Genomic DNA, 24,565 nt, shown 5'->3' with positions numbered 1-24,565 from the left:
CAAATTGGTTCTCAATGTGTTTTGCAATGCCCTGGAATCCCGCTGCCTTCCCGAACTCCTCGTGCATTATGGCGCCGCTCATTTCGCAGCATTCCTTAAAGCGAACTCGGGGCAGTCCGGATTTCGGGCAAATACAAATAAATAAAGGCATAAGTGGACTACGGAGACGGTGTGTTTTGTGTGTATTATCAGGGAGCACCTTTTTTTAATGGAAGCTATTGCTAAAGTCAGCGTAAAAACACCGTGGAGATGAAACGGGTTAAAAAATGAGTATACTGACTTGATTTGGCTTGCTTAGTGAGCTGTTGTAATGTCTTTAGAGATATGCTATGCACAAGCGTTCCGCAAGAAGCATAGAAGGTTTTACTTTTACTTATCCATGGAGCCAAGATTTCTTTTGTTGTTGTTATTGGAAAGATAGTTTTATTTTTCGTTCAAGCATTTTTCGCAAGAATCCTGAATATCGCATAATCGTCGCCATTTTTCTTTTTGTAAAACGAACAAATTAGCTTTCATGTAAGCGTTTAATGAATCATTTGTTTAGTTTTGCAATAGACGAATTCAATTTTACTGAAAAATAAAACTTCCTTATTATGGCCCGTACGGGGATCGAACCCGCGACCTTGGCGTTATTAGCACCACGCTCTAACCAACTGAGCTAACCGGCCACTTGTTAATACTCCTGCTTTCACTTTGTTTCTGCTGCTCACAAAGTGAATTCCTGCAAACCATTAATAACTGCATTTCTGTAGTACATTTCGGTTCTTTAAATCACAAATGTATTTTTAAAAATGTAAAACAAAGCAGATCTACATGTTGTTCAATGTGATCTCTTTGTCAGAGTGTGAAAGTTTGTAACTGATTACCAAAACGGACTACTGAAAAGGTACTTCGTTGAATGCATGTCTGTCAAATGACTTTAATTATTATTGTCTGTAGACGCAACACTACGCTGTTGTTTTTTATACCTACAGAAAAGGGATAAGGACAAACTGTGTAAAAGTTTATTGATTTTCACAGGTAGAGACAGCTCCGAATACTGGGTTTTCAGACTCTGTTACACAGAATCCACATTGTCTCAACACGTGGAGCAGATGCACAGATCTAGCAAACTGAGGTATAGTATTGGAGCTACAGTTATTCAGATGACATACCTGCAATCCCAATCCGGTACTGAAAGCGATAATTTATGTAGAAGCGATTCAACTAGCATGTTAATTTGTTGCTGTTGCAAATGTCACGTTAGCTCCCATTCCAAAATAACTAATTTGTAATATGTTTTTTGTTCATATAGCTCATTTTCAAAATAACTATATTTTGTTAACTATTTGTTGTTGTTATGTGCCCTCAAGTCGATTACGATTTATGGCGACCCTATGAATCAGCGACCTCCAGTAGCACCTGTCATGAGATTTTGTAAATTCAGGTCTGTGGCTGCCTTTATGGAATCAATCCATCTCGTTTGGTCTTCCTCTTTTTACTCCCTTCAGTTTTTCCCAGGATTCTTGTCTTTTCTAGTGAATCATGTCTTCTCATGTGTCCAAAGTATGATGACCTCAGTTTCATCATTTTAGCTTCTAATGGTAGTTCTGGTTTAATTTGTTCTAACACCCAATTATTTGTCTTTTTTGCAGTCCGTGGTAAAAACTATACTTAAGCGCAAACAGATGTGCCTTTATAGTGCAGAAGATGCTTACGCGGAAGCAAGCCCAACTGAGTTTAGTAAAACTTCTAGGTCAGTGTGCATACGACTGTAGCCTAAGAATAGTTGTTAATCTGGTACATATGCAGCCAAAGCGTATATATGCTTACTCGGAGGTATGCTACTGTGTCCAGTGGGTTCTTATTTTCAGGTAAGTATGCATAGGACTGCAGCCTTACAGTGGAATTGTGGACGTGGGGGGGAGGTCGACTGGACTGACTCCCTGGTAAGTGAGCCCTTAACTGCGCATGAGCAAAAGGACGACGCAAGAGAGGGAGGGAGGCTTCTTCCGGCGGAGACTGGGAATGCGCACAGAAGAGAAAGGGCTTGAGAAAGAGCTGGCAGTACGCATGCGCGGCTAGGAAGCCCGCAATCATGAAACCCAGTCTGTGCTTGCCGCAGTCAATAAGAGAGGGCGGAGGTTAGCCACTGCGCTTGCGCCGCTCTGAGGGCGGGGTTGACATGGTCGTGCTCCTGGGTTGAGGGAGCTTGGCGCTCTGGGGTTGCCAGGGTGACGGGGATACAACATGGCGCGCTGACAGATTCTGGCGTGGGGAGGGGGGGCTGGCGCTGCAGAGAGGACTCGCGTCCTCTTCGCCCCCTCCCCACCGCCCAACGCGGAGGGGACTCGCGGGAAAAGCGAGCGAAGGATGAACAGTAAGACAGAGGCGGCGGCGGTAGTCGCCGCACGATAGGGGCCACGCGATGGGGAGGGGGCGGCCTCGTGTAGCAGCAAATCTCACGGTGGCATGGGAAGGAGCGGGGTGGCGCTCCTTAATGTGGACCGGGAGGCTGATGGATGGAGGGGGGTTAACAGAATGTCTCTCTGTGTGTGTCACGTGTGCGTATATATTGTGTTTATATGTATGTGTATATAAGCAAACATACACACACAGAGCACTTCAGACAAGTTTGTTCTAGCTCCTGGAAGGATGCAGTCAGTCACTAACGCCGTATATTTATTATCTATCAAAACAGAGATAGTAAATTCCTGTCGCAAGATGTTTCGTCTTTTATATCCCGCTTGAGTTTATCTGGGTGAGTGGAGGGAATAAGTGTTGTATGCAGAATAAGAGAGGGGAGGAAAACCCAGTGGGAATGGTGGGGAAGGTGATGAAAGAGAGGTGTTAAGATCTTCTTCCCTCACCTATTCCTTCTGCTCCTTCTCCTGCTCTTCCTGCCCACCGCAAATGACAGGAGTTCATCCTCCAACAGGGCAGCCCTGCCCTACAACCAATTTGGGATTCCAGCAAGGAAGGCTGAGTTGGGAGGGAGTTTTGGATCCTGGCTGTGTGGGAGGGGGAAAAGGCTGGCACCCTCTCTGCAAAGTGGGGGAAGTCTATGGGAATTTGAGAGGAAATCCAGGAGAAATTATTAAAAACCAATCAAAGGAGAGTTGTGGTAACAGGAGTTGACACTTCAATTGATTAGTATCCCTGGCTGCATTTTTCAGGCTTTGGACAAAGATTGTCAGTGGTTCTTGCCTTACAAAGACTAATCCCCTTTCTGTTTTGTTATAGGTATCCTATTCAGTTTTACTGTTCAATAACTGGGATGTGTTTTGGTCTTTGCATGTTACCTTCAGTACTTACTATGTTAACTTGGTTTACCCAATAGTTTCTCTCATCTCAGGTGTATATGAACCAGAGCTTGGAAAAGTTACTTTTTTGAACTACAACTCCTATCAGCCCAATCCAGTGGCCATGCTGGATGGGGCTGATGGGAGTTGTAGTTCAAAAAAGTAACTTCCAAGCTCTGATATGAACACTTACCATCTTTTCAAACCACCTCTTGCATCTGGTGAATGACGTGGCATTGCCTGTGAAAGTTCATGCCATGATAATAATTCCGACTGCAATTTATCATAAATGCACTTCCTAAAGAGTGATCTGATCCATGCTTACTCAAAACACAGTTGGATGGGTTTTTATTTCACACATGTATGAAGCACAAGCCTTATGTAAAGGCTGGGAAACCTATGGCCCTCCAGATGTTGCTGAAGCCCAACTCTCACTATATCTAGCCAGCATAGGCAATGGCCAGGATGATGGAAGTTGTAGACCATCATCCTCTGGAAGGCCACAGGTTCCTCCTTGCTGCCATTCTTTGCTGTAGCTTCCACTGAAATAATTGGAGTTGTCAAGTATACATATCTATGGAAGCAACAGCTGTGTTGTAGCTCTAAAATAGAAGCAAGGAGAGCGATTGGTAATTCTGGAGGAGTGAGAGCACATGCTTTTGCATGCATACTGTCCCAGGTACAGTCTTCATCATGTCTGCTTATTAGGTATTGGGTACCAAGGCTGAGAAAGAACTTGGCTTAAGATCTTGACAGATCTAGACAAACAACACTAAATGAATTGGTGGTCTGATTCCTTATCAAGCAGTAAGATTTATTGTAAACAGAGATATCTACTTGCCGGGGGTTGTTAATACAACAGATGCTTGTCATGACTGTGCTATCTACCTCATTCTTAGTAATCTTTGTTCTATTTGAACTGGAGATTGGCCCGGTTGTCATGTGCTTTGCAGCTATTGGATATGTAGCTATTGGATATGTAGCTATTGGCCATGACACTTCCTGTTTAGAAGCACCTTTAGGTGAGGAGTAGAGAACCTGTGTCGCTCCAGATGTTGTTGTACTCTTAATTCCCATCAGCCCCAGCAAGTATGGCCAGTGGTTTGGGATGATAGGAGTTTTAGTCCAACAACATTTGGAAGGCCACAGGTTCCCCACCCCTATTTTAGATTTGAGTGCACAGTTTGTCTTCTGCATGTTCAGACTAGTGGCTTAAGTGCATGTCTACAGGCTATCACTGGCATACAGTTATGAGCCAATGCTCTGTATGGGTTGCAGTCACTTGGAGCTGCCTTTCTAACTCAGGAGCAATTTATGCCTTCCTCATTCCTCCCTATTGTGACTAGGAAAGAATGGCAGTAGTGTATATAGCAGTTGTAGGGAATGTTTGGCCCTCAAGATGCTGCTGAATTACATCTCCCATCTTTCCTGCCCATTGGATATGCTTGCTGGGACTGATGCAGCTGTAGTTCAGCAACATCTAGAGGGCCAAAGGTTCCCCACATCTGGTATACAGGAACATGGGTGTACCTTCTTCCTTCAGTCCTAATTGGGAAGTGGTGGGGGAAGAGACGTATGTGATTGTATTAGGGATGCTGTTGGGTCAGGAACAGAGATTCAGAAAAAGGTCAGGGCACCAGGGATTACGTAGGGGAGCCATAGGAAGGTGGTAGGAGGTCATGTGATAGTGCTGTGCAGCAGTTGCAAGATGAAGTGTGGATGAGAGGGCAAGATGTGGAATGGGTGCAATATCTGGAATGCTAAGGATATGCATATATGAATTCCTATATGCTAAATAGGGACAGTATGATGCTGAGTAAGTATTCACCAGTATGTTGGTGTAAAAAAGTTTAGATCGAGTTAAAAAATAAATAAAAAAGGGCCTTGTCCTGTAGCATTATACTAAGTCCTTCCCTTCCTCCTGCTGGGAGAAAGGGCAGGATATAAATCAAATAATAAATAAATAAAACACCAAAATCAGCTATGCTGATTTTGCATGTGACTGGGCTGGTTTGCCTTTATGTTCACCCTGACCTTTCTCTCTGTAGCCTCTGTTAATTCTGCCTAGCCTAAAAGGTGATTAAGTACTAGTCCATAGAATCGTCTGAGAGCTCACAGTGCTATTAACATTTCTGAAAAGCAAAGCACCACCTGAATGGGAGATTGTCTAGAAGCCCATAAGAGCAAGTTTGTAAATTGAATGTATATTTAGGTGCGCCTAATCCCCACTTCGAGCTGAAGGGGTGGGTTGTGATTTATGTTGCGTATTTGTATAACTGCACATGTTCATGTGATTGCTTTGTTGCATTATAGTGCAACTATACAGGTGGTCATTTCTGCCCTCTGATTTATTTACTTTTTCAAATCTGAGGATGGGAGAAAAATGGCATAGAATATCTCACTGCTTTGGAAATATGGAACTCAAGAGCCTCAAGATCTACTTGTTTGAGCTGAAATAAACTGTACAATAAACAAACCCACATATAGAAGTTTCCTCCAATAAAAAAGAATGCCAATGTGGAAAGAACTTCTTTTTCGTTACAGCTAGCAGCAATCTGAAGAAGTTAGCCAGTGGAGAATTCTAGAAGCAGTTGCTGTAGAGGTGATATGTATGGGAGAAGACTAAACCAAATTAGAGAGGACAGAGGTATACAGGAGACAATCAAAGTTAGAATTGACTCAGTGTGCAGATACTTAACAGAAGGATGAAGAATGGTGGAAAGAGTGATCAATATGATAGGAAGAGGGATGCTGTTTATGTGGGGTCAGCTCAGGCATTTCCAGGGTAGATGGATTGTTGGATTAATGCTTGTGGGTAGATAGCCTTATGGGTGTATACTGTCACAAGTGAGTAAAACTCTCTAACATATAGATTACAGATATTGCTACAGCAGTGATGACACAGCTCACATGCTACATTTCATGGGAGGGTTTCCATGAGTGTAAAAACAGGTAGTCTAATGGCTGAACAGACATGAATTTAAACAATCTAGTGCCTAATCTTGTCTGTTGCTTGTTTCTGGTGCTCTTTTACAGCAAACCTGGATTTCTGAAAACTAAACTGATACTTACTTGATTAACATTTTCACCCCATAAACAACTGTGGGGGAAAATGACTATCCTACACTTGGCTTAATAAGAATCATATATGCAGTTAAGCAAAGAAAAGCTTCCAGTTGCTTCATTTTACAAAAGTGTTATAGCAGACGCAATTCAAGCAAGATAGAACTTCTCTCACTGTCCATAAATAACAGCTGTACTTCCATAATCTTTATATAGTGAAGAGGGATTTAAACCTTAGTTTTTGAGATACAATGATGATATGAGAGTTGGTTGGAAAGGTTCAGTTTGTTGAATTTATGGGCAGGAAATGTGTGCCATTTGAATAAATAAGTCATAACTGTGGATGTGCCTAAGGATATTAAATGTGTCATCTATCATGAAATCTAATTTTCTTTTTAAATGTTTACATTTTTAGAATACAAAACAATTGGTAAAATTGGCGAGGGAACATTTTCTGATGTTCTGAAGGTACAAAGTTTAAAAGATGGGCAATATTATGCATGTAAACAAATGAAACAGCATTTTGAAAGGTAGGTACAAGTGCCTTTTGATTTTTTTCTTAATTTCAATAGTTAAGCATTGGCTTAATACTCATTATCAAAGTCTGATTTAAAAATGGATTCTGAATATTTACAAATGCAATAAAAATATGGATGTCTTGAACAAAGACTCATAACTTTACAGTCACTACATATCTCGATAATGGGCTTGACTAAGCTAACCAAATTTGCCCCCTTGATCCTGATGTTCTTTAAAAATAGAACACCAGAGACCATCGGCACTGATACATTAAGGTCTGCTTTGAGGCCCCTTCTCCAGATGCCCACCACCAACAGAGGCCTAGCAGGTGATGACTGGAGATAGGCCCTCTCTGTGGTAGAACCCCAGCTTTGAAATTTCTTCCAGAAATAGTTCCCATACTGCCCTATAAGCCACTTTCAAAACTTGGGGAAACATCATGAGGACTAGAAGCTGTTGCCAGTAGAGTGAACCATTCAATGTCCCCGTGTGCTTATCCAAGCCTGTGCCTCATAGGGCTATGTAGATCACAGTCTGTTTGCATGGCCTAATCCATAGACTGTACACAGCAAGATGAAGAGAAGGATGAAGTGTTTACTCTTCTGGGGCCATGGTTGATTTATTAATAAATATAGTCTAAACATTGTAGCCTGATAGAGGTGATCCAGTGGACATAGTGTACTTAGATTTTCAAAAAGCTTTTGACAAGGTACCTCACCAAAGACTTCTGAGGAAGCTTAGCAGTCATAGAATAAGAGAAGAGGTCCTCTTGTGGATAAGGAATTGGTTAAGAAGCAGAAAGCAGAGAGTAGGAATAAACGGACAGTTCTCCCAATGGAGGGCTGTAGAAAGTGGAGTCCCTCAAGGATCGGTATTGGGACCTGTACTTTTCAACTTGTTCATTAATGACCTAGAATTAGGAGTGAGCAGTGAAGTGGCCAAGTTTGCTGATGATACTAAATTGTTCAGGGTTGTTAAAACAAAAAGGGATTGCGAAGAGCTCCAAAAAGACCTCTCCAAACTGAGTGAATGGGCGAAAAAATGGCAAATGCAATTCAATATAAACAAGTGTAAAATTATGCATATTGGAGCAAAAAATCTGAATTTCACATATACGCTGATGGGGTCTGAACTGGTGGTGACCGACCAGGAGAGAGACCTCGGGGTTGTAGTGGACAGCACGATGAACATGTCGACCCAGTGTGCGGCAGCTGTGAAAAAGGCAAATTCCATGCTAGCGATAATTAGGAAAGGTACTGAAAATAAAACAGCCGATATCATAATCCCGTTGTATAAATCTATGGTGCGGCCGCATTTGGAATACTGTGTACAGTTCTGGTCGCCTCATCTCAAAAAGGATATTCTAGAGTTGGAAAAGGTTCAGAAGAGGGCAACCAGAATGATCAAGGGGATGGAGCGACTCCCTTACGAGGAAAGGTTGCAGCATTTGGGGCTTTTTAGTTTAGAGAAAAGGCGGGTCAGAGGAGACATGATAGAAGTGTATAAAATTATGCATGGCATTGAGAAAGTGGATAGAGAAAAGTTTTTCTTCCTCTCTCATAATACTAGAACTTGTGGACATTCAAAGAAGCTGAATGCTGGAAGATTCAGGACAGACAAAAGGAAGTACTTCTTTACTCAGCGCATAGTTAAACTATGGAATTTGCTCCCACAAGATGCAGTAATGGCCACCAGTTTGGATGCCTTTAAAAGATTAGACAAATTCATGGAGGACAGGGCTATCAATGGCTACTAGCCACCCTAGTCAGAGGCAGTATGTTTCTGAAAACCAGTTGCCGGAAGCCTCAGGAGGGGAGAGTGTTCTTGCACTCAGGTCCTGCTTGCAGGCTTCCCCCAGGCACCTGGTTGGCCACTGTGAGAACAGGATGCTGGACTAGATGGGCCACTGGCCTGATACTAGATGGGCCACTGGCCTGATACTAGATGGGCCACTGGCCTGATCCAGCAGGCTCTTATGTTCTTATGTTCTTATGATATTTCAATTTTCCCCCCAAGTATTGACCATGTGAACAATCTGAGAGAGATACAAGCTCTAAGGCGACTGAATCCACATCCAAATATCCTTACGTTGCATGAAGTGATCTAGTAAGTACTACATCATTTCTGTCCCCGTCCCTCTATGTACCCTGCATACTCTTCACTAAAGATTATATGGAGGTGCTTAATCACCATGTCATTTGCCAGCAAGTCAACTCCTCTATTTTCCTGTGGCATAATGAGATTCTGCTTTTTCCTATACCTCTACTCCCAGAATGGTAGCACGTGCCCTCATGTTGGGAAGTGGGGCTGGTGGGACTGATGGGGCTACTTATCTCTCCCTTGTAAGGCTGAGTGATATACCTAACTAATGCCACTGATCCACTGATGGCATGAATACTGAAAATCTGTGTATACAAGTTCTAAAGAACAAATTGGCTTTATTCCATCTTCATCAACGTTCTCTAGTAGTGTATGTAATGGCTACACCAACTGTACAAAAAAAATTCAGTTAGGGACTCAAGAACTGAAGCCATTGAGGATAATTTATTATAAAAAGGCCATCTTCTGCCACCTGACCAATAATGGGTTACAGAGGGTCAGGCAATAGCAAAACATTTTTCAGACTGTTGTATGATACTGATACAAAGTAACAGTTTAGTGTCTTTTTACATTCAGAACTTTTGTGAGAGACTTAAGCTCCTTTTATAGTTATTTACTAGAACTTCACCTACTTTGCTACCTAAACTTTCTACTCTTATCATGAAATGCAGCTATAAAAACATTTCTTTTAATCTAAAAAAGGAACATTTGAGCAAAACTTGTACTATCACTGTTTTGCTCTACCTTAAACTGGGATAATATGCAGGGTCCTATTCTGTAGTCTAAGCCAAGGTGGCTTCCCTATGGGGAACTGCCACAGTCAAAGCACACAAGTCCCAGGTTTGATCCCTGATGTCTCCAGTTTACAGCTCTTGGATAACAAGGGTGGGAAAGATCTACTGTACCTGATAATCTAGAGAGCTGTTGCCTGTCAGAGAAGATAACACTAAGCTAGAAGGACTTGTGGTCAGGTGGAGTTTCGTACTTGCAAATTGAAACTGATAATCAAATAATTTTGGCCTTTGACAATGCTAATAATCATATACTGTTAGGAAACTGGATGGCTTTTTCATCAGAGGATTTGGCACTCTTGTTGTTTCCCTGGAAAGAATAAGCACTGGTTCTAATTAAACTATCACATCTTAAGATGCAGCAGAGTTGTTTTTGCATCTTGTGCTTATATGGACATTCAGGGTTGTAAGCAATGGTCCACACATATAGTTTTGCTAGTGTAATGGGACTTCCATTTCCCCTTCCCCCATACACACCCAACTCTCAAGAGCTGAGTTTGAGGGCACATAGTGGGACTGGAGGGGACAACAGAATAAGAACTTGGTTGCACACATGGAAGTCCATTGAGGCAGTGGAGCTACAGTGTTGGATATGACCCACAGAAGGGGTTTCTTGGCTCATCTATGACTGCTCTACTTCACTGCATTTTCACTTTTATTTTACACTAACTTGAATGCTTGCAAAGGCTGGTTTAAAAAAAACACCTGAGACTGGAAAGCAATCAAATAAAATAATCCAATAATAGTAAAGCCAGCCTTTTTACATATGTGAACACCTCTCATCCCCCGAATAATTACCTAAGTTACTTTTCTCCTTTCTTACATGTAATTAAGTGAAAACAAACTTTTCTTCCTTCAGTGACAAGAAAGCTGGTGCTGTTGCATTAATATGTGAACTTATGGATATGAACATTTATGAACTGATCAAAGGTATGTGGACTGTGCCAGTACAGGAAAACGTCTTGTGTTTAGATGCTGTTTATTCACTTATGTAAAAAACTCTGTGGCTCTCTGTTGTTGGACTCTATCTCCCATCAGCCCCAGGCAGCATAGCCAATTGTCAGGGATGGCAGTTGTAGTCCAACAACATCTGGAGAGGCATAGGTTCCCAATCCTAATTGTGAAGTAGGCCATTACTACAATCTTGAATATCACGTTTTTCTGGAACCACAAAATTCTCTTACATGGACATAAAAAGTCATTTTCTAGAAGTACTCCACTAGGTGAAGGCAGAGAGAGGTTTTGAATTACAGAGATGACACCTCCATATAATTACAGATATTGAAGGAAAATACCTACCTGAAGGTGCTGGAAAGGAAGGAGTAGGTGGGAAGAACAGGATAGAAAGGAAACAGAAGTCAGTGATTGTGTTAAGTCTGCTCTGTAATTAAGAGCCCTGCTATAGAACATGTGCATGGAAAGAAATCCTATCCAGCTCCCACTCATTTTTTAAAAATTTATGATTCAAAACAACTGACTGGCTGTGATTAGAAAGCCATGATCTTGTTTCGGTGAAGTTGAGAAATTAACACTGATGTCTTGTCTTGACATTTCTTTGTCTACATAGAATGCCAGGTCCTTTGGTTGTCCTCTATCTAGACAGAATGACCTGGATCCAAATGGCTGTCCATGTGTGTGTATGAGAATCAGAATTTACCATCTACCTCCTTTCCACTGTATTCTCTTGCATACTCCAGACAGCTATTCCTGAAGATTGGATAACCTCTAACCTTCTAGAGCAACATTAGATAGCTTCCAATTTACCTTTAGTCCTTTCTACCACAAGTGGAACCACTTTCCACTCTGGGGCCTGTTTGGCCTATATTCTTTATAAAATATAGTTCAGTGTTTAAGGAAGTAGCATGGTGACTTTTTTATGAAAATAGCTGGACATTGCTATGAGCAGTAAGTAAGTTTGATTAAGTGGATCCTCACATGCTAACTCTACCATCTTCTCTAGACCAACTTAAGTTCATCTTAAGTCTTAGGAACACGTAACTATTAGAATTCAACATAAGCATTCAGGATGGTCTTGCCTAGTACCGAATAAGACTACATATAAATGCAAATATTTAAAAGTAATTTAAGGTAATTTAAATAGGTTTGACAGGCTTATGCAGGCAAATCAGCAGGGATTACAGAATGTAGAACCCCTCTAACCTAAAAAGGCATACCTTTCCGCACAAGCTACTTTCTATAGATGTAGTTAAGTTCTTCAGTGCCTTTATTATATTTGGCCTTGAGTTGCTACAGGCAACAGGTTTTCTTGTTTGTATTGATTTTCTGTGTGATATTAGGTAGTAAGGACTCATTGAGTTGATCTAGCAGAGAACCCTAACAGATGGAGGGGGGTAACTTGCCAGTTTCCCCCTCCTTTCTGCATCATTGATAATTTGTACCAGGAGGTTGGGAGACTCTCTGGAATAGCATGGGGAGTGATGGGGCAGGGGGAGAAAAGAAAGGGAATCTGCCAGAGTTGTCTGTCTTCCTTTTGTTAGCTGAAGCCTTCTGCTTAAACAACCTTGGGCCCCTTGCTATATGTATCATATAGGGTTGCCAGGTTCAGGACCTGAGACTGATACTGTATCTTTAGGAGAAGAGAAAGTCAGCCAAGTGCAGGTGTTCTTGCAACCCTGTAATGGGAAAAACCACAAGGTGGAATTCTCCCTTCCCCCTGCACAACTTTTAAAGATACAGAAGACCTCTTGGTTGCCAGGCCCAGCCTCCAGGAGGTCTTCTGTATCTTTAAAAGTTGTGCAGGGGGAAGGGAGAATTCCACCTTGTGGTTTTTCCCATTACAGGGTTGCAAGAACACCTGCACTTGGCTGACTTTCTCTTCTCCTAAAGATACAGTATCAGTCTCAGGTCCTGAACCTGGCAACCACTGCTTTGTTAGAAGGTGTGGGTTTCTTTGTATTTAAATTGTTAAAGAGTGAAAGGTTTTGCAAGCTGCAGCTCTGTTTCCTTCAGAGATGACAGTGGGCTGGTTCACATATTCATGTTCAGCATTTGATGACTATAACACCTAATGTCTCACCTGTATGAATAGCCATCTTGGACAGTTGCTTTCATTGCTCCTTATGTCACCTTAGACACAATGCGTTTCAGTGGAGACAGCTCACGCTAGTACAAGCTGAATGTGAATCCATATTCTGTTTGTAGATGTAAAGTAAAATAACATATGCAGATATATGTATGAACTGGCACGTAGCATGGAAAGGTGGTGGGAGATGTCCTCTCCATTTGATAACCCTTTTGAGAGGAGTGCCATAGGGGGCCAATCTGAATTCTGTCTTGAATCTGAAAAGTGAACAAACTGCAGAATATGTAGCTTAACAATTGTTGTAGGGCTTTAGTATCATTTGTTTGGATGGGTTGTAAGAACTGGAATAGTCTACTGCATTTGATCATTAAATTAGCAAAAAAAGAAAAAAATGATAGTACAATAGAAGCAATAATTAGAATGGAAATAGTTTTCTAATGGCCATAGCTGCTCAGGGACAACAGTGAGTAAGAAGGCAGATTGATTCAGTCATCTAGAAGGCACTTAGATAAGCAATTAAGGCTTATGAGAATTTGACTGGTGCATAGATTTTACATGATGAACGTTCTGAAAGTGTCTGCAAAAAGGGACAATATTATGAGAAGAGACCTATGGCACAATTTATATATATTTAAAATTATCTTCACCAAATGTCTGGCTGCTCAGCTCCTTCATGAACTCATGGCTCATTTGATGGCAATGTGTAAAAGTCACCTTGCACTTTTCTTTTACTTTTGAATAGTTGAAGGTGACACGCCCATTGCCTAAGAAGTTGGCGTACTACATTGTAAGTTGAATTCAGACTAAATCATGTTTTTAGTTCCGCTTATTTCTATGAGACTAAAGCATGAGTAGCTTAGTCTGCATCCAACCCTATGGATGTTTACTACTGAGCATTAGATTGGTTATTCTAGGAATTGTAATGTTACCCCCCCTTTGAATACATAGGTACGTCGGGGCATTTATTCACACCTGTCCTCTCAAATAGCTATAGCTTACTCAAGCAGTAACTTAAGAAGTATTTATTCACATTGTAAATACAGTGAGGAGTAAATTAGTCTTGGTTGCATCACCATGTCAGTGCTACCTGAAATGAAGCAATGTACTGCTATTTGAGAAAGGAGATTAAAAACATCTCCATATATGATATAATACTTATTGGACTTCAGGCCATGAAAAACGTTATTGATTTATTTATTTATTTATTCGACTTATTAGTCGCATATCTGGCTGAATTGTCAGCCACTCTAAGCGACGTACAAAGCAGAACATGCAAACATCAAAACATTAAGAGACTAACAATAAAAACTAACAATAACGGAAAAGCTAAAAAAACAGGAACAGCAAACCAAAAACATTCATCTTCCTGGTAAAGGACAGTCCCCAAACAAATGTCACTAAGAGCAGGGCTGGGGGGCAAGGCAGGTGGAAATACTTGCCCCTTGATGGTCCCAGCACAGTCTCATCCCTGCAGCAGCACAACTCAGCCTGCAGCTCCTCCTGATAAGGCCCAGGCAGAGGGGTGGGGCAAGGCAGGCGGAAATGCTTGCTCCTTGATGGTCCCAGCACAGTCTCATCCCTGCAGCAGCACGACTCAGCCTGCAGCTCCTCCTGATAAGGCCCAGGCAGAGGGGTGGGGCAAGGCAGGTGGAAATGCTTGCCCCTTGATGGTCCCAGCACAGTCTCATCCCTGCAGCCCCAATGGGCATTCCGTTATATCTGTTCTCTAACACTGAAAGCACCCTTTGGAGGGGCTGCTCTGTATGCCATATCAGGACAGGTGGGGTATGTGGAGAGGCTACTATGCAGAACCTGAAGCCTTCCAGATGTTGTTCAACTCTCATCATCCATGATCATTGGCCATACTGGCTGGGATGATGAGAGTTGGGTGTCTTAACAGTCTTTGGAGGGCCACCGGTTCCACATCCTTTGAGTAGGACATTTTGCTCTTCTAAGTTTGCCAATGCTCAGATGCCTTAGTTAGATCACTGTCTCTCATGGCATGTTTTCCATGCCCCAACTATATCATGTAGTTGAACTTGCCACATTTCTGGGACCAAACATCCATCTCATGTATACTACTTTTAAGAGAAATGTCAGCATTGGCCTTAACCTGTAGTTGACCAAAACTTTGGCAAGTGTGTTAATTGTGGTTAAAGTGACTGCCAGTGTTTAACAGTGGTTAAGGCAGAGCAGGAGAGTTGGCTCCCTGTCTGAAACCCTGGAGAGCCACTGCAAGTCTGTGCAGACAGTACTGAGCTAGATGGACCAATGGTCTGACCCAGTATAAGGCAGCTTCCTATATTGGGATATATGTTCAGGAAGACTGCTGATCTCTGAACTGTAATTAAGGACAGAGCCCTGTTACATTTCCATAGTGGTGACAAAGTGTTCTTGCTCACCACTATGGAAAATATGAAGAGAGAACACATTGCCACAGTTCATAGGCAGACCATCTCATAGATGTACTTAAAATTCAGTTAACTGGCAGAAGTGACTGCAAGCTCTTCACCTTAAAGTGAACTTTGTATAAAACTGTTGATGCATTCATTTGACTATTTCCTCTAGGGAGAAAAAAACCATTGCCTGAAAGGAAAATAATGAGTTATATGTACCAGTTATGCAAGTCTCTTGATCACATGCACAGGTAAGGCAGCATTTTTTAATTTCTTTTTTGCAAGTGTACTGTTTGGCTATTTAATTGGGCTGAAATCTGGAGAGCCCAGTGGACGATACAAAGGTACTACTGTGCATGCACAGAGGGGGTTTTGAGGACCAAACTACTCATGATGTTGGTCATATGTTTAAACAAGTGTGGCTGCTTTTATTTTGGAGGAAAAGAAGCTTGGGGCTCCTATCCAGAATGTGCTTTCAGTCTGGTTTCTCACTGGTTTGCTGATGAAAATCTGCTTGCCTTCCAAATGTGCTGATTGCAGTATCCAACACTTTTAAGGGGCTGAAATCAGCCACAAGGGACTGATTTTCAGCAGAGGAAAAAAATGATATAGGACTGCAAAAGGTCATGTACTTCCAAGAGGCTGGGGAAGAGGACTGACCATCATTTCCCTCCCCAGCATTCCTCTTTTGCTGCTGTTTGTCTCCTCTGGAAAAATAAAATCAGCCAAGTTAAGAACAATCATTCAAGCATTTGTTTATTATGTTTTTCTTTGTTCCATCTTTTCTCCCACAGATGCCCAGGGTGGCTTACAATCATCACAAAATAACATTAAAACGATCTTAAGTCACAGTTAAACCATAAAAACACCCTACACATAAAACTACGGTAAACCACTAGCAGCAGACTTTGCATGTAACATCAGTGTAGTTTGGCCTTGATTTTTCTATTCCAGCTGCAGTCTTCTATGCTGCAAATGTTTCTTTTGAGCATTCCTCCAGTCTTCAGGAATGGCTTTTCAGGAGTGGTGATGAGGTGGGTTGGGAATTGGAGTGAGGGGTTTATCTGGAAAGTTCCAATGGGACTTTCTGTATCCCATCCTAGGTGTATAAATTTTGTCGCTAGAGGCCCAGGTGACCTCAGTAGCTAGGAGTGCCTTTTACCAGCTTCTACTGGTAAGATATCTGTGGCCGTTTCTGGACCAGGATAGCCTGACCGCTGTTGTCCATGCATTGGTAACCTCCAGCTGGATTACTGTAATGTGCTGTATGTTGGGCCACCCCTGAGGTTGGTCCGGAAGCTGCAGCTGGTGTCAAATGTGGCAGTGAGACTGCTCCCTGGGGCAGGGTATCACCAACATGTCACCTCACTGCTGAAAGAATTGTGCTGGCTGCCCATGAGCTACTGGACTAAGTTCACGGTTCTAGTTTTGGTGTACAAAGCTCTATACAGCTTGGGACCAGGATACCTGAAAGACCATCTTATCCCTTATATACCCAGTCAATCACTGTGCCCTGCAGGTTATGTACACCGCCCAGAGTGCCCTTGGGCTTAGGGCGGTATATAAATTAAATAAATAAATAAATAAAGGACCTCCTGCAGATACCATTTTATCAGGAAGTCTGTTCTGCACAACGTAGGAAACAAACCTTTAGTGTAGTGGCACCTACCCTTTGGAATTCCCTCCCCTTAAATATTGGACAGGCGCTATCTCTGTTATCTTTTTGGTGCCTACTAAATACCTTCGTCTTTCAACAAGCCTTTTAAGTAGAGACCTTATCCCAGTCTGCATCTGTGTTGGAATTGCTTTTTAATGTTTTTAAACCTTTTTTTAAAAAGACATTTTTTAAGCTTTTAAAAAATGTTTTTAAACATGTTTTGTTTTAATATGTTTTAATGGTTGTTTTGTTTTAATATATTTTAAAGTCTGTTTTTATGATGTTGAAAGTGTTTTTGTTTGCTGCCCTGGGCTTCTACTGGGAGAAAGGGTGGGATATAGATCAGATAAATAAATACAGTACCTACCTACCTTCCTTGAATCCTTCTCTTCCTGCAGGAATGGAATATTTCACAGAGATGTGAAACCAGAAAATATATTAATAAAGGTAAGTAGTCTTGAGTAATTCTACACCAAAAATAACATGTTGGGACTACTTATTCATCATACCAGGACTGTGATTTATAAGTGCATTTTGCTCCAAAGAGAAAAAGAGCACTGTAACTTTTGGATGTGTAAATGCAGATGCTCAGTTTAGGTAAGTGGTAGTATTGTCCCTTGTCCTTTTCCAACTGCTATTGGCAAAGTGTAGTAAGTTACCTTCTATAACCAGGTCAGTCTTTTTGTGACCCGTTTCAAAGCAACAGATTTGTTTTGTTCAATACACCCTGCTTCTGCATTAAGTGCTCTAGCCTATACATATTCTCACCTTTTCCAAAGGCCATAGGCACTGTGTTCAAAATAGTTATGGACTTGAGAGTTCATGCCAATCCCAACCATTACAAATTAATAATCAGATTTCCCTGTTCTCAAATTAAGCACTCAAAGTGGACGTTAACAGGAATTGTTTCATTTAAGCTCTAAGTGGCTAGTTCATTATTTTTAAACATGTTTGATTTTATTTGAATGCCTTCTTATTTGAGATACACAACTATCTTACTGCAGCAGGATCTTCTGAAACTTGGGGATTTTGGATCCTGTAGAAGTATACATTCCAAACAACCCTATACAGAGTACATTTCTACACGCTGGTACAGGGCACCTGAATGTCTTCTCACAGATGGCTACTACAGTTACAAAATGGACATGTGGAGTGCTGGCTGTGTGTTCTACGAAATTGCAAGGTACAGTATCTGAAAGGAATTGATGGGTAGGCTTGTATACATGGTATGAAATAGTCATTGTTGGGTCATGGAAGCAATCCAGATACTGCAGAAAGGTGGAGAACAGCTGAAGCTCTGTGGCAGAATGCATGCCTTTGCATGGAGAAAATTCCAGATTCAGTATCTGGCATTGCTAGTTAAACGCACACTTGAGTCATAGGGAGCTCTTGTCAGTCAGTAAACACTAGTGGGATAGACCTATGGTCTTTCTTAAGGCAGTTTCATGTATTTGACACTGTATCCCCTCAATAATTGTTGCAACTACAAAAAAAAGACTACCAAAGCAGTGTTAAGTTCTTTAGCTTACACAGTTTTAAGATTGAAGGTGGACAGTTTTCCTCACAAGGGAGGAAAAACACTCTCATCCTGGGGTGTTTAATTTTTGGCACTGTCAAACCAATTCCTCATTTTGTTTCTAGTTTCCATCCACTCTTTCCTGGATCTAATGAACTGGACCAAATATCAAAAATCCATGATGTTATAGGTACTCCTCCTAAGAAGACTCTCAATAAGTTCAAGCAGTAAGTACAATTTAAATTCTGAGATTTAATAACACATTCTATATATGATCAGACTTTCCTAAATAAAATGTCATCTTTTAGACAATATTTATGCTATATATCAAGGAACCTGTCTGCTAGTTCATAACTAAAGTAGAGTGTAGACAGCCCACTTCAGAGTTCTGAGCAGTAGTCACGTTACAAATCATGGCATCTCATGAATACATTAGATTGGTCAGCATCTTCTTTTCCATCTAAAAACACCTCTGCAACAGAGCACTAGCAACAATGGCCCAGGAATATCTGTTTTCATCTCCAAGCGTAGAGTGGAGTCTGGAAGCAGCTTGCAGCTGTCCAGCAGAGAAGGTTATGTTTTCATTCCTTTGCCCCACCAGGGATCTCACTCCCCATCCCTATAACACAAGTCACACATCTTTCTACACTAGCATTGTGGTATTTTAAACTGTGATCATGGAGTACCTCCTCAAGCACGGAAAGATCCTGAACCACTATTTAGTTAGTGGCTAAGAGGCTGAGCCAAGAAATCACCACTCATGAACTCATCAGGTTCCCTGGGGCAATCTGCTGTAAGGATTGTTTATGAAATTAATGTACAAGAAGTCCTTTGAACACTCAACATTACTTAAGGACCATCTGAGCCCTTATATCCCAGCCTGATACCTGAGACATCTGGAGGAGTGCTTTTAGTTGTCCCCCATGTTACAGAGGCCTAACTGGCCTCAACCAGAAGTCAGGCATTTATCCAATGCAGAGATCTGGCAGGCATACTCAATTCTGGCTTTCAGGTAGCTCTTGAAGACTTTTTTATGCCAACAGGCCTATGCGGTTGTCTAAAACTTTCCTGACTAGACAGTCATTTTATGATTGATCTGTGTTACTTTTAAAGGTTTTTTAATGTTGTTGTACACTGCCCTGTTTTGTGGGAGGGCGGTATATAAATACTTTTATAAATAAAAATCAATCAATAAATAAAATGCTTTGTAAAATGTTAACTGTGCTGAGAGCTTTCACTGCTGATAGATTTATTTCTGTCCTCCCTGGATTGCGACAGACATCTGAAGATGGAAGGTGTTTGGCTATGATTTCTTCTAGGTAGAACAGGGAGCACTGAATGCAAGCTGTTTTCTTTTCCCCTCCCTATAGAACCTACAACATTTGGGGCTTTTCTCCTGTAAAGCATTTTCAGGCCCTGCTCCTTAGTTGTTTGGGATTGCCTGGCCTGTGGTCTTGCATCTTAACTGTGAGACACTTTGTTGATGAATTGTGTATATGCAGCACCTTTGCTATGAATGATGGTACCTGATTAATCCAGACTCAGCTTCCTCAAGTGCATAGTTAGCCTCATATTTTGAAGAGAACATGGCCCTTCAACTATAGCTTAATTTTTGACTTTTCAAAGAAGTCTTGGCTATTCTCAGCTTAATGAGGTAGGATAGGGGATGTTGGCACTACCTTTGAGATTTTCCACTCTTCAGGGTCTGATAAAGAGTAAAAAGTGTATTTAACTTCCAGGCTTCTATATCAGCTTTATCTCCTTGGAATCACCGCTCTACCCGGTAAGGGTAACATTTTTAACAAGAATGTGTTTTCTTTCACTGGATTAATGCAGGTCGCGAGTGATGAGCTTTGATTTTCCCATCAGAAAGGGGAAAGGAATCTCTCCATTTATGCCTAGTTTGACCAACAAGAGCTTAACTCTTATGTATGCAATGATTCAATATGATCCTGATGAGAGAATCTGTGCTCATGAAGCACTACAGCACCCTTACTTCAGAGAGTTGAGGTAAGTTAAACACTCAGCATAGCTTGATTGTGAACTGAACAATAAGTCTCCACCTACTCAGTCCGAGTTAAAATCAGATCCAGCATTGCACCAGTGGCTGCAACAGGACAACCCTTCCTCTCCCCAGCCTTCTCCAGCCTCCCAGTCTGCTCCAGAGGATCCCCCCAACCACCCAGAGCAGACACTGGGGCCATGTGGGGGGCTGCAAGAAAGGGGAAATGCCATTTATGCACACGACTCCACAATTGGTTATCATCTAGTGGGCTTGAATTAAATTTGCAGCATGTAACCTTAAACCTTGACTGACTTTACTGAGCTTAAGTAATTAATGGATGGATTTTAAATTACTGTTTAGTATAGCTGAAAAACTGATGTTGGTGTGTGGGCTTGACTCTCCAGTTGACACAACTGAATTTCAAGTTTCATAGGTGAGATTTTGTCTGGCTTTGCACTGAACAGGTTGGCAGAGAAACAAGCTTTGACCATACGCAGAAAAATGAGATTAACAGAAAACCCTTCAGAAAGAGAGAGTCTCAGCTTGCATCGTATTTCAAAGGAGGATCAAAGGCAGGTAATCTTTAAAACAATGACTAAATAAACCTGTTTAAGTAATGCCATTTTAACTTGCTAACAGAACAGCCATGTGTCAAATTGGATGATTTGATGAATTGTCCCTGATAGGCAAAATGTGCTTTAGGATTTTTGTATCCAAAGGATCCAAGGCTGTATGGATTTCTGCTGAACATTGACCATTTAAGTGAGACATGTATGATTTGCATATATACTACATATCAGCCTTGTAAATAAGCTCCCAAAAGTTACCAGCCTACAAAAATATTTAGTAAACATGCCAGGGCCTGATACAGGAAGAACAGGGAGTTCCATCCCTCTTTCAGAAACCTGGTGCATTTTTATGCTGAGTATGGAAGTTGGGGGCTTCCCTACTTGGCGACCTGCTTGGTTCTTGGTAGGACATGGAGGGAAGTAGTTTTCTTTCCCTCATTTGTGAGTCTGCTCACCTGCCTGCATAGAATTTCTTGTCAGCAGTTGCTGTCAGGCTAGTGCTTAAACGTAAGACTGCTGTATACTAGGATTTTCAGCTTGGAACAACGCACAGTGTAATGTGGTAGCCCAGCTTTAAATACAGTATTTGGGTCTCTGAGGACTTTGTGACGTTATGAGGACATACATGAACTTATGCTGGAACAGGTTATTCACACATCTATTCTGGGGATGATCTTGGCAGCACGATCATGGTTGCATCCAAGCTCATTAGATCACCCCTGCAAATTGTACATTAATTTTATAGTACTATGAAGTTAGAAGGATCTGGCTCAGCCAGCTACAAGGCCAGTCCCAAGTTAGCAAGTAACCCAAGTAGTCACTTGAGTGAGCGATCATTGGGCCATGGACTTGAATCCAATTCACTAACACCGAAAGAAGATTCTGTGCAATTCAGACAAAACTGTGAAATACAAGCAAGGAACAGAGAACTACTTGTTCTAATATAGGTTTTCCAGGTTCCAGTGACTCACTTGAGCAGGATGAAATGTGCCAGATGAAGAACAAACCTTACATTGAAACCCATGCTAAGCTTCCCTCCCACCATGGAATTCTCAAGACACCAGGTTTAAGTTGCCAATACCACACTTCCTTAGTTTATCCAGTTCTATGTCAAATCTAACCAGTGTTTTGTCTTATTTTTGGATGGATGGAAATGGCCTTCAAGTCGATCCCGACTTATGGTGACCCTACGAATAGGGTTTTCATGGTAAGCGGTATTCAGGGGTGGTTTACCATTGCCTTCCTCTGAGGCTGAGAGGCAGTGACTGGCCCAAGGTCACCCAGTGAGCTTCATGGCTGTGTGGGGATTTGAACCCTGGTCTCCCAGGTCCTAGTCCAACACCTTAACCACTACGCCACACTGGCTCTCATTTGTTTTATTTACATAAAGATATTCCAATGACTGTTCTAGGGAGAAGTTTTAGAAATTAATTCCTTTTAAAAATCTCATACCACCAACAAAAGCTAGATTAAGTCTTAGCTTGTGGCACAGTTGAAATCTTGGTTCTCTTAAAATTAGAGCAGCAAAGAACGCAAACCTATTTTCCTGGTAAGTATCCCACCTTCTAGTATGCACCAGTGTTTTTTTTTTCAATAGCAGCTAAATGCTTGGAGAATTGCCAAAAAACATTACATTTGGCCACTCTTTACAAATACTAGTACTGATGTGGTTGCCACTATCTGTGTTTGCTCCCAGCCTCATCCAAGAACACTGAAAGAGACATCTGCCTATGTATTTGTCTTTCTGATGATGATGTGTTCATATAACACACGAGCAGTACTCTTCAGGAAAAACCATTTTGGTTGTAAATTTTTACATAGACCAGCATAGCAATTTTAACCAATCTAACACAGGTAAATGTAAAACGGTGTCAAGCGTAGTCTGCAGAAAAGATACTACTTTAAGAAAATTGAACTTGTGTTTTTATTTTAAAAGAACTTCCTTAGGAAAGCCCAGGAGAATCCACTGGGATGTCATGGATTTCCCTACACAGTGGAGTTGCCAAAACTGACTGTTCCTGCAGTAACCAACTTGACTTCTTACCCTAATCCTCCATTTCAGTCAGTTTTTACCCTCCCAGCAACCAACGGACAAGTCCAAGTGTTGCAGCCTATAACATATTTTGGGACACATCGCAAGGTAATTCTGCCTTGCTTGTCAGATTATACAATGTTATACAAGTAGATTACAGCCCATTTTAACTTCTGTTGTCTCATCAACAGTCTGAAAGACAGAAGGAATTTAAATCTCCTGTGAAACAGTACCACTTGCCTGCTCTGGAAAAAAGAGGCGGAGGATATTGATGAACTAAGAAATCCCTTGTGCTCTCCAATACTCTTAAAAGGTACACCAACAGCAATAGTGCCTTATCTTCTCAAATGCTGCAGCAAGATGCTACAGGTTTTTTGGTACTTTTCTTTTTAAGAAAAGGAGCCATCTACATACACACCATTTTTGTAACATATTTCAATTTGATTTTTTTAAAGCTCTATATACAATTTTATTTCCTCTTAAGTGGGTCATTTGTTCAATTGTGCTACACTGATAGGAATGAAATTGTTACTGCTTTTATATTAAATACTATATAGTGCTTATTTATGAAGTGTTGAAACTCAATTTGTGTATTTTTGCAAATGTGACTGTAGAAATGTAATCAAAGCAACAGGTAGGTATTTGGTAGTTTCAGAACCTGAGTCTTGTTAGTATCTTCTGGAATATGTTACACCCGATTTGAGTGTAATCTTGTGTAAATATTTTTTTAAATTATGTGGATGGGCAGATTATTTCTGTATTGATTATTCATCGGATTAAGTCAGTCTTGCTGCTGTTCTCAATGTTTTCCTACAGTCTGGAAGTTTGAATGGTGTAAACATGCGTTATGAGTTGAAGTATGATTTGTCATGTGGACGTAGCTCAATACAGTTTGATTTCAAGGAACACATTGCACATTTGTACTAGAGGAGCCAATAGTATTTGAAAGTATATTTTGTGGGGGACCTTGTCTCTGCCAGGGACAATAAATCTTAAAGTTATTTTCAGAATTACCATTTAAAATAAAATAATAAAAATGCCACTTTATCGTAAGATGGGGTTTGAAAAAGACACTCTCAAAGTTTAGCTACACTTTACTTTTCAAAAAAAGAAATCAATTTCTATAACAACCTCTGTAATAAGAAAAGTACTTTGAGTATGACTGGTACAACCAGCTTCAGAAGAGGAAATAGTAATAGAACTTGATCAACGGTGATACACTAAGAGTATAAATAGAGTTATGTCCATCAAAAACATGAGATTCCCACACATTGAGAGAGAAACACCTACCCTAGAATCAGACGGAAGGACACAAGATATATATTTAAAAACCTCAGTAACAGTGGACAGGACGATGGTACTAAAATAGCCAAGACATCACCTTAAAGCTTTGAGGCTCCATTGTGGTTTTGGTTTTTGCAGAAAAGCTACAGGTGTATTCAAGGAGGGCATGTACTAGAACATAGCCATGTAAATTTTATACTATGGAAGAATAAGGGCAATAACTCTTTACATCTAACAGTTTCATCAAAATGCCTTTTACAAGGGCCTTCCAAACTTGTTACAAGCATGAGTGAAAATATATTTAAACAG

General features: G+C 41.1%; 1 protein-coding gene and 1 non-coding gene across 11 annotated transcripts; one reads left to right on the top strand and one right to left on the bottom strand.

Annotated features, from left to right (window-relative positions):
* The first annotated feature begins 41 nt into the window (after positions 1-41).
* Positions 42-23,878, top strand: MOK (MOK protein kinase). Of its 10 annotated transcripts, none has more exons than XM_061612179.1 (14): positions 42-169; positions 1,021-1,117; positions 1,635-1,735; positions 6,760-6,874; positions 8,880-8,969; positions 10,614-10,684; positions 15,366-15,444; positions 17,249-17,297; positions 17,855-18,033; positions 18,492-18,593; positions 20,203-20,376; positions 20,836-20,947; positions 22,877-23,080; positions 23,164-23,878. In XM_061612179.1, exons 3-14 carry the CDS (start codon positions 1,690-1,692, stop codon positions 23,242-23,244), a joined length of 1,302 nt encoding a protein of 433 aa, XP_061468163.1. In that variant the 5' UTR covers positions 42-169; positions 1,021-1,117; positions 1,635-1,689; the 3' UTR covers positions 23,245-23,878. The 10 variants fall into 10 exon arrangements, with proteins under 10 accessions (XP_061468163.1, XP_061468165.1, XP_061468173.1 ...); XM_061612181.1 differs by having other exon boundaries at positions 42-516; XM_061612189.1 differs by lacking the exon at positions 22,877-23,080 and having other exon boundaries at positions 20,836-20,943.
* On the bottom strand, positions 595-668 carry TRNAI-AAU (transfer RNA isoleucine (anticodon AAU)). Its single transcript has one exon. It is a non-coding gene; the product is annotated as a tRNA-Ile (tRNA).
* Positions 23,879-24,565: the final 687 nt, after the last annotated feature.

Source organism: Rhineura floridana, chromosome 2 (genome assembly GCF_030035675.1).
Source record: "Rhineura floridana isolate rRhiFlo1 chromosome 2, rRhiFlo1.hap2, whole genome shotgun sequence".
In the NCBI taxonomy this organism is placed as follows: Eukaryota; Metazoa; Chordata; class Lepidosauria; order Squamata; family Rhineuridae; genus Rhineura; species Rhineura floridana.
The sequence above is the reverse complement of the archived record's forward strand: the minus strand, read 5'-3'. Positions and strand labels throughout refer to the sequence as shown.

Bases quoted from the DNA above. Each gene is read 5' to 3' on its own strand.
- MOK (XM_061612179.1), top strand. From the start codon at position 1,690: ATGCTTACGCGGAAGCAAGCCCAACTGAGTTTAGTAAAACTTCTAG. The intron at 15,445-17,248 runs GTAAGGCAGCAT...CTCTTCCTGCAG, and splicing joins TCTCTTGATCACATGCACAG to GAATGGAATATTTCACAGAG. The intron at 17,298-17,854 runs GTAAGTAGTCTT...ATCTTACTGCAG, and splicing joins CAGAAAATATATTAATAAAG to CAGGATCTTCTGAAACTTGG.